Below are 10793 nucleotides of genomic sequence, written 5' to 3' on the forward strand. Positions count from 1 at the left end.
CCACCTACTCCTGTAGGCTCCGCGGTGCGCCGGCGCGCCGGTCTGCACAGCGATTGGCTCCCAGCGCTTATCACTCTGGGCCCCGGTGCCTTGCCATTGGTGGGTTTCTCTCAAGGCCTGTCACCCGCCGTAATGGATTGGCGCCGCCAACGAGCGTGAGGAACCTCCTGGGGGTGATCGTCGCAACCCGTTTTCCTCGGGCGGTTTGGCCGACCTCTTGTTATGGCGGCGGCTCCGGCTGCAGAGGGAGTGAGTTCCCCTGCAACTCCGGCTCCAGGTGCCGACAGCAATGATGAGTCTCCTGAAGTCGACGGAGAAGGAGTTGGAGCCGTGGGCGAAGAGAAGGACCCACTCGCGAAAGTAGCGGAGGCCGTTGGGGACAGCGAGGAGGATGGGGAGGATGTGTTCGAGGTGGAGAAGATACTGGACATGAAGACCGAGGGGGTACGTGTGAGGCCTGGGAGACCAAGGCGAGGGGTCTCATCCGACCAGTCATCCTCACCGTCGACCCCCCAGTGGGTGGGTGGAGATGGAGAGGCCGGGAAGGGAGGGTGACTATTTTACTTTCAGGTTTCCTTTATTCCCAAAGGCATTTGTTTTGATCTTCTATGGTGTAGGTAGCTCTGTGGAGGGTTACGGGGAGGGAAGACGCTTAACCCTCCCCGAATTTACAAACTGGGAAAATATTAGCATGTGCACATACGAAACGTAAGCGGGGGACATTGAACGTTGCCGTCACAGCCCTTCGGAAGCATACAAACTCACAGGAGAAGTGGAATGACATGTCCAAATGAACTGGGAGCTGTGTCTATGGAGGTGTGAAGTTTGGCAAAAGAGGTGAAGCAGTTTGGGATGTGGTCTGTGAGGATCAGAAGGGTCCAGACATTCGGGAAAGGGTTTATCTGGGCGTTGGTACTTACAGGACTGGGGCTATCTGCTGGGCACTCAAAAAGAAGCTCACGCCAACGAGTCAGTTCTGACTCATAGCCACCCTATATCCAGTTCCTAGACTACAGACAATCTCGTCTTTTTAGTGCTTTTGAACTGGCGACCTTGTGGTTAGCAACCCAATGCTTCCGTACAGTGCCACCAGGGCGCCTTATCTGTTGGGAATGGGTATTGAAATAATGACTCTTCATAGTCCACCGCTTACACCGTCATTCCAGCCCTTTCCAAAACCTTCATTGGTTCTCAGTTTTAAAATCTGCAAGAATTCTCTTTTACCCTCATAATAAAATTGCAGTCTTTTAGATTGCTTTTAAAGGCCTTCAGAATCTGTGCAGTATCATCCTTTTATCCCTGTGCATTATATGACTCCAGCCACGTGGTGTATTTGCAATCCTTCATGTTTACCAATCTCCTGACCTCAACTGTTCTCCCTCTCCTGGGGAAAGCTTAGTCTCTCAAGACTCAGAAATCAGAAAGCCTTGTTTGACCCTGATTTTTTGCAGTGAGGTGGCTTCCTCATCTGTGCCCCTCTAACACTTGCATCCACCTCTGATCTTTATATATATTTGTCACTCCTGCTCGATTATGGGTTTCTTTAGTACAGGGAATATGGTTTTTATTATTTGTTTGTATCGTTGCCAGTTACGCTTTACCCATTCCATTGCCTTGGAGTCAGATTTAGACTCATAGATTGATTAAGTCAGTGCGTTGGTTGTGGGCTGGAGGCTAGGGGAGAGGTTTGGACAACAGAAAAATTATTTTAGGTGTGAGATGACTGCGGTCTCTTTTTTTTTTTGTCTGTTATTTTGCATTTGTTATATACCAGGTACTCTGCTAATGTAATGGGTTACGAGTTGAGCTGTTAACTACGAGGTCAGCAGTTCGAATTTATCAGCTGCTCCATGGGAGAAATATGAGGCTGTCTGCACCCGTAAATGTTTCCATTCTTGGAAACCCTGTACAGGGTTGCTTCGAGTTGGAACTGACTCCACGGCACATAAGCACCATCATCACCATCTTTTGTTAGGTCCCTGTGTGGCGCAAATGGTTTGTACTTGACTACTAACCTAAAGGGACCTAGTGGCATCATGTAAGAAAGACCTGGCCCTCTGTTTCCATTAAGATTATAGCCAAGAGAACTGGATCCATTCTCTCTAACACATGGGGTCACCAGCCTTATAAATCAAATCTGTGTTAATGGGTTTGATGGTTCTTTTTATTTATTTGTTTGCCTTGTGTTCATTTTTTTGTTCTGTCAGGAAACATTTTTTTAATGAACTCTTGTATGCCAGGTTCTATGTTGGTTCTTGAGGCTCTTCAGATAATTGACACATACATACTCACTGACATTGAATGGTGGTGGCAGGTGTGTGCCCTTGAGTCAGTTCTGACTCATAGTGACCCTGTGTAGGGTTCCCGAGGAGTGGCTGGTGAATTTGAACCGCCGACCTTAGGGTTCAAACCGACCTTGAGGTCAGGTGCTTACCCTGCTGTGCCATAGCAGGACTCCAGGGGTTTGCTAGGCCTCCATTTAACCTGAGGTTGAAAATTTAATCCCAAACACAGTTGGTGCACTATTTATACATACCATTTCTTGATTGTCAATTATATGAAGGGGCTTTAATTAAAAGTATGTGGAACAATTCCATTATCTTTTAATCCTATTATTTATTTGAAGTGATGTTAAATGCTCTCGAGTCAGTTCCAACTCATAGCGACCCTGTATAGGGTTTCTGAGGCTATAAATCTTTTTGGGAGCAGAACGCCTCATTTTTTTCCCCCATGGAGCAGCTAAAACTTTAGACATTGTGGTTAGTGGTCCAGTGCTTATCCTACAGTGACACAGCAAAAAATGAAGTTCTAGTATAAGACTAGAAAGGTGGTCATAAACCATTTGAAATGATGTTGGTATGTTCTGTGAGCTTGTCAGGAGAGATCACCATGATATAGTGTGATCGAAGCAGACTAGACATTAACAAGAATTAGGGATCAGCTATGCAAAACCACAGTCCTGGTGTGGTGCTGTAGGTTAAGCACTGACTGCTACCCACAAGGTCGGTGGTTCAAACCCAACAGCTGGTCTGTGAGTCAGAACCAACTCGACAGCAGTTAACATCAGCAACAGGCAACAGCCAAACCAAACCAGTTGCCGTCAGAGTCGGTTCTGACTTGTGACAATTCCATTGTGTCCGAGTAGAACCGTACTCCGTAGAGTCCAGAGATTGGCTGTGACCTTTTGGAAGCAGGTGGCCAGACATTTCTTTTGGTGCATCTCTGGGTAGGTTCAAGCCACCAACCTTTCAGTTAGTAGCTACACTTAACTGCGTCACACAGGCACCCCTTGAGTAGGCAAAAAGGCTAGCACTCCAGATGAATGGAATGAGGAACACCAGAGGTCCTAAATTGATTGATAACTTATTGGAGCCTGTTTTATCTGACACATACTTTCTTTTTTGAACTTGAAATAAGTTGCTAATATTTAAATTTCAGGAGACTTCATATGAAAATCTATAATAGGGATTTCTCTTGAAAATTCAAGTGGCAACACTGAGTTCGTTTGCGATTGATCCTATATCTCCACTTTGTCACAGTTTCCACCTCTCCACAATTCACTATGGTCTTCCTGATTTTCTTACTCCCTGCCTGTTTGAGTCATTTCTTCAATTTCTGGGGAAAGCAGAGGCCCAGAGGAATAAGTGAGTGATGAAGTCTTAAGTAGGCTCGTTTGACTGATATTCAACACACCTGGTGAAGGAGGAATCTCTTGGAATGAGAAAAAAGATGGGAGCTAGGCTGAATGGAAGGCTTGGTAATAAGGGCTTCTTTTTATGGAAAAAAATGGTTAGTCTTCTATTCATTCTGCTTTTATGCTCCCCAAATTTTCTAATAGAAAGTAGAAAATTACAATAAAGCAAGTGCAGTGTAAAGAATATCTGTTATCTCACTCGTACACATTTGATTGATTTTCTGCCACGAGAATGGCTTGCTGAAGTCTCTGGTGAATGCTGGCTTGAAAGAATAGTATTAACACTGATTTTTATTGTACTGTGTCTTTTAGTTTACATCTACAGGTATTTGTTTGTTTGTTTCCAGAAACAGTAAATGAACTCTATGAATGGCATGGAGACATTAAACCCCCTCCCCCAAAGAAAAACTACAGCCTTCAGTATGGATTGTACCTCAGTGTTAAAATCTTCACCCCTGGAGCAATAAATAACATCATGATAAATGGAGAAAAGTTTGAAGTTGTCAAAGACTTCATTTTGTTTTGATCCACAGTTATCCTCATGGAAGCAGCAGTTAGGAAATCAAACGGACGTGTATTGCATTAGGCAAATGTTCTGCACAAGACCTCTTTAAAGTGTTCAAGAGCAGGGATATCAATTGGAGGACTAAGGTGCTCCTGACCCAAGCTATGATATTTTTAGTTGCCTAATATGCTCTGGTAGCGTAGTGGTTACGAATCGGGCTGCGAACCTTAAGGTCAGCGGTTCGAAACTACCAGCCGCTCCGCGGGAGAAAGATGAGGCTTTCTACTCCAGTAAAGATTTACACCCTCGGAAACCCTGTACAGGGTCGCTATGGGTCGGAACCGACTCGATGGCACTTAACAACAACAACAATATGCTTGTGAAAGTTGGGTCACAATGAATAAGGAAGAGTGTAGAAGAATTAATGCATTTGAGTTAGGGTATTAGAGAAGAATATTGAAAGTACCATGGACTGTCAGAAGAACAAACAAGTCTTTGTTGGAAGAAGTACAGCCAGAATTCTTCTTAGAAACAAGGATGGCGAGACTTTGTCTCTCATATTTCAGATGTCTTATCAGGAAACCCTGTACAGGGTCGCTATGGGTCGGAACCGACTCGAAGGCACTTAACAACAACAACAACATCAGGATGGAGAAGGACATTATGCTTGGTAAAGTGGAGGGTGATTGAAAAAGAGGAAGACCACCCCCAACGAGGTGGATTGGCACAGTAGCAGCAACAATGGGCTGAAGTGTAATAACAGCTGTGAGAAAGGCACAGGACCGGGTGGTGTTTTGGTCTTTTTTGTGCACAGGGTTGCTGTGAGTCGGAACTGACTCCATAGCACCTAGCATTGTGATTGACATATTTCAGAATACGACAGATGACATAGGTTTTTGGCTTCAAATTTGAATTAGAGTCTCTTTTGCCACTTTTTAAATTATTTGTGGGCATGAGATTTGATTGTTTGGTATGTAAATTGTCTTTTAAAATTGTACAACTTAATTATCACAAAGCCAAAACCTATATAGCCAGCAACCACATCAGGAAACATTACACAGACAGCCCCCAAATTCCACTTGCATCCCCTTCCAGTCATTGCCCTTTTCCTCCCCCCAAATCACCATCCGAACTAATTTAAATGGTAAGTATCTTCTTGGCAAGTGACATTTTCCTTGTGATTTTACCACCTAAGCATGTATTCCTCAGTTAAGCAAAATTTCTGTTTAGTTTTGTCTGATTTTTTTTTTATCTTGATGTAAATGAAACCTCACAATACTTGATTTGTGTGTCTGTTTTTTTTTTTTGCTGAACAGTATATTTGTGAAAGTAATGAATGTTGTGTAGAGTTGTAGCTTCTTCCGTTGCTGCATACTATTCTGTTGTATGTGTAACTGAAGGGTCTTCAACAATTTGTGGGAAAATGGAATAAAACAACAACTGAATTTTCCCATGGACATAGTGAAGCCCCTCGCATTATAGTTTATCTTTATTTTTGATGGGTGTTTGGTTCTTTCCAGTTTTGAATGTTGTGAATTAGGCGTCTGTGAATATTGAAAATGACTCCTGGCATGTTGTACACATACATTGCTGTTGATTATATCCTATTTGAAGGATTGCTTGACTACAGGGTGTGCATATCTTTAGAGTTAAGTAGAAATTGATTTTGAAAATGATTGTACCAGTTCACATGACTGCAATTCCATTAGTTCACCGTCCTACCAGCACTTGGTATTTTGAGTCTTTTTACTTTTAGCCAGTATTGGTGAGCACTTAATGGTATCTAATGGTTTAATTAAATATTAAAATGAGAAACTTTAATGTTTTTCTGAATCCTGTGTTGGTAATCAATGTTCAGCATTGAGTATCTTTTTATGTATTTATTGTATACTTGCTTTGCCCCTTTTTATTTTATGAAGCATCGTTTCACGTATTTTCTACTAGATTGCCTGTTTTTATTGATTTACCAGTCTTTTATGTCGGCTGGGTTTAAGTTCTTCGTTGGGGACCTGTTTCACATCTCTTTTCCTACTTTGTCTTTTGGATGAACTGAAATTTATAAAGTTAATGCAGAAAAACTTAATCTTTGTCTTGATATTAAATGTCTTTTATGTCTGGTTAGACAGATTTTTCCCTTAGTTAGATATTCTCCACAGTTTTTGTTTTCCTAGAAATGATTGTTTTGACTTTTACATTTTATATTTATACTTCAATGGAGCTTTGGTAGCGTAGTGGTTACGAATCGGGCTGCGAACCTTAAGGTCAGCAGTTCGAAACTACCAGCCGCTCCGCGGGAGAAAGATGAGGCTTTCTACTCCTGTAAAGATTTACACCCTTGGAAACCCTGTACAGGGTCCCTATGGGTCGGAACCGACTCGACGGCACTTCACAACAACAACAGCAGGGATTGATATTGAACTGCTAACCACAAGGTCGGCAGCTCAAACCCACCAGCAGTTCCTTGGAAACCCTGTACAGGATCGCTGTGAGTTGCCATCTCCATGGCACTTAACAACAACCACAGGCATTGATTTTGGGTATGGTTTAATTTGGAGTCCTGCTGTAGCGATGTATGATAAGCACTGGACTGCTAACTGCAAGGTCAATGGTTCAAACCCACCAGCTCTTCCTTGGAAATGTTATATAGATATATAGGCTCACTGAGTTTTGAATTTTAGCCAGTCTTGGTGAGCACATCATGGTATGTAATGGTTTTAATTTTAGTTCCCTGAGTCCTGTATTGGTAATCCATGGTAAACATTGAATGGTTTTTCATGTATGTATTGTATTCTTGGTTACCCCCTTTGAATGCTTTTGACAACACCCAATAACAGCAGCCTGGTTAGATTTAGGAATCAGGGTTCTGTTTTACCTGGATGGACGTCTAGTCCCAGCACTGTTGTTTGTTTTGTTTTCACCCTGCCCTTGCTCTGAAGTACTCTTTCCTTACACTCATACAGATCTGTTTCTGAAATCTCTGTTCACTAACACCACACTCTGTTAGTGACTAGCTATATAGTACTGATGCCCAACTGAGAAAATCTCCCTCTCTTGGTATTCCTTACAATATCTTATCTATTTTTGCCTCTTAGCACTGCCATAGAAATTTTATAATCAACTGGTCAATTTATATGCACACATAAACTATCGGAATTTTTTCATTAGAATTTGCATTCAATAAATTTATGATAAATTTAATTTTTTTTAAGGTAGTACTTTTCCATTTTAAAACTTATTGTGGTAAAAAATATAAACCATAAAATTTGCCATTTTAGCCACAACTCTGGCATTAATTACATTCATAGTGTGGAGGAACCATTGTCACTATTGATTTTCAAAATTTTTAATTGCTCCAAACAGAAACCTTGTGCCCGTTAAGTAATAATAACTCCCTGCTGTAATCTCTCCCCAGTCCCAGGTGTTGTTGTTGTTAAGTGCCAGCGAGTCAATTCTGACCCATAGCGACTCTGTATAGGGTTTCCGAGGAGCTACTGGTGAGTTTGAACCGCCGACCTTGCAGTTCAAACAGCTTTGCAGTCTGGCGCATTAACCCACAGTGCCACACCAGGACTCCCAGGTAACCTCTATGAAATTACCTGTTTAAGTGTTGTTGTTATTAAGTGTCCTTGAATTGGTTCCGACTTAGAGCGACCCTGTACAGGGTTTCTGAGGAGTGGCTGATGAGTTTGAACCTCTGACTTTGCGGTTCAAACCAGCCTTGCAGTCCAAACTGACCGGTCCTGCACATTATCCTGTAGTGCCGCGCCATTTGCCCTGTTCTGTTTGGCTTATTTCACTTGGCATCATGTTCTTAAAGATTCATCCATATTGCATCATATATAGAAATTTCATTCCATTTGTATGACTAAATAATTTTCCATTGTATGAGCTCCTTGTATAATACCACGTTTTGTTTATTAGTTCATCTGTTGGTGAACACTTGTATGTTTTTCATCTTTTGGCTATTGTGAATAATGCTGTAATAAACATTAGTACATAAAGATCCGTTTGAATCCCTGTTTGCTGTCCTTTGGGGGTTTAATACCTAGGAATATACAATTGCTAGACATAGCTAATTCTGTGTATATAACATTTTGGGGACATCAAACTGTTTTTCACAGACACTCCACCATTTTGCATTCCCACTAGCAATACACATTGATTGTAGTTTCTCCACGTCCTCAGCAATGCGTGTTATTTTATGCTGTGTTTAATAGACACCCTACAAAGTGGGTAGATACTGATGGTTCATTGTAGCAGGCCCGTCTTCCATGCAGGTGATTCAGGTTTGATTCCTGGCCCGTGAGCCTCCTGTACAGCCACCACCCTTCTGTCTCTGGAGGCTTGCATGGTATTCTGATGCTGAACAGAGATCAGCGGAGCTTCCAGAGTCCGATGGATGATCTGTTTCTGGAAATCAGCTAATGAAAGCCGTATGGACCACAAGGGTCCTGTCTCTAACCTGTCACAGCATGGCACAGGATTGAATAGGATTGTTCCATGTGCATGGAGTCACCACGAGTCAGGGAGCCACTTGATGGCAGCTCAGAACAAGAAGTGCCTTCACAGATCATTTGTATTCATCTCAAACAGAAAGTCTACCCGTTAAGACAGTGACTCCCCGTTACCTCCTCCCTTTAACGTCTAGCATACCACACTTCTAGAAAGGATGATATTTTATAATCATTAGAATAGATAATAATTTAGTTAGTGTCTGTGCCTTGTATTGCTCTATTGTTTCATTAAGGATGTGTTTGAAAATTTAATTTTTAAGACTCATAGCAACCCTGAATAGAGTTTCCAAGGAGCAGCTGGTGGTCTTGAAGCACCGACCTTGCAGTTAGCAGTACAATGCTTATCCCACAGTGCCATACCAGGGCTTCCGGAAACCCTATACAGGGTTGCTATGAGTCGGAATTCGGAACCAACTCAACGGTTAGTAGGATAGGAAGACTTTTAGTTTGTTTCAGTGATTAAGCTAAAACTGTGGCTACCAAAAATATACGCATTTCTTGAATTTTGAAGATAAGTTTATAAACAGTCCCTAGAGCTGTCTTGTGTAGTGGTTACAAATCGGGCTGCAAACTTTAAGATCAGCAGTTCGAAACTACCAGCTGTTCGCGGGAGAAAGATGAGGTGTTCTGCTCCCGTAAAGATTCACAGCCTCAGAAACCCTGTATAGGGTCACTATGAGTCGGTTCCAACTCCATGGCACATAACCACCACCACCACCAGAGCTGTCTTGAAATTTCTTAATATATAACAAAACTTTGGCCAATTTTTGGATATGCATAACTTTAAAAGACATTCTATTTCCATGTTTCATCTGTTTTGTATATTGCTATGCCCTAGGGCTTAAAATGGGCAGGCAAAAAATATTGCTGAAATTAACAATATTAGTCGGTTAAGTCTGGAGCTAGAATTGAGATGTGCTCCTTAATACTGAGTTGTTGTTCAGTACTGTTGAGTCAGCTCTGATGTATAAGAAACCTGAATGTGGATTCCAAGGAGCGGCTGGTGGGTTTGAACCACCAACCTTGTGGTTAGCAGCCTAGTGCTTATCCTGCAGCACCACACCAGGACTCCCTTTTAATTCCCTTATTTTCTTTGACTTCATCAAAGTTAATCAGTAACTAGCTAAATTTTTAGTTGCTCTAAATTTAGAAGTAGAGTTTGCCAGTTTTTTGTATGTAGTTTTTTTTTTTTTTAATCAGTGGTGAAGATGCAAGAGTTATATAGAATCTCAATATACCTTCATTCTGATATCCTAGTTGGTAATAATTTATCATACTTTATCATTTTTTTCTCTGTGTGTATATTTTTGTGGTCCATTTATGTCTAAATAGTTTTTTATGGTTTGTTTTTGTTTTAAAACTTTTTGTTGTAAATTGAGTGAAGGTTTACAGAACAGATCACCAGTTTTACATTCAACAAACCATATACTTGGTTTCATTACAGTGATTGCATTCTCCACAATGCGCCTCAGTTCACAGTATTTACCTCTCTTTCCTTTAACTCTTGGCAGTCACCCATGTTAATATGTGTCTGCTCTCTTGTTGTTACGTACCGGTAAGTTGGTTCCAACTCAACAGTGACCCTGCATAGGGTTTCTGAGGAGAGGCTGGTGGGTTTGAACTGACACCTTGTTCTAGCCTGTGAATAATTCCCTCATGCCTTCTACCCTCCACTCTCTGCTAACCATCATAGAATGCTTCAACAGTGGTCTCATACAATTATTTTTACTTTTCTCGTTGACTAATTTCATTCAGCATAATGTCCTCCAACGTCATCCATATTGTGAAATAGTTTACAGATTGGTTATTTTTCAACATTGCTTAATATTCCATTGTGTGTATGTACCAAAATTTGTTCAACTATTCTTGTGTTGCTGGGGATTCAGATGGTCTCCATCTTTTTGATGTTGTAAATAGTGCTGCAGTGAACATGGGTGTGCAGATATCTATTTTTGTCACAGCGCTTATTTCTTGAGGATGCATAGCAAGTAGAGATCACTGTGCCATATGGTATTGCTGTTTCCAGCTTTTTGAGAAAGTGCTGTACTGTTTTCTACAGTGCTTGCTTCATTTTATAGCC

At 41.5% G+C, this 10793-nt stretch overlaps 1 protein-coding gene across 1 annotated transcript in view; it reads left to right on the forward strand.

Moving 5' to 3' along the window:
* Window positions 1–222: 222 nt before the first annotated feature.
* Window positions 223–10793, forward strand: part of MPHOSPH8 (M-phase phosphoprotein 8) — a 42253-nt gene continuing 31682 nt past the window's right edge. The window contains exon 1 of the mRNA XM_006831974.1: window positions 223–411. Coding sequence (XP_006832037.1) covers window positions 223–411 — 189 coding nt within the window. The remainder of the gene's footprint in view (window positions 412–10793) is intronic.

The sequence above is a fragment of the Chrysochloris asiatica genome, unplaced genomic scaffold (assembly GCF_000296735.1).
Source record: "Chrysochloris asiatica unplaced genomic scaffold, ChrAsi1.0 scaffold00005, whole genome shotgun sequence".
Classification (NCBI taxonomy): domain Eukaryota; kingdom Metazoa; phylum Chordata; class Mammalia; order Afrosoricida; family Chrysochloridae; genus Chrysochloris; species Chrysochloris asiatica.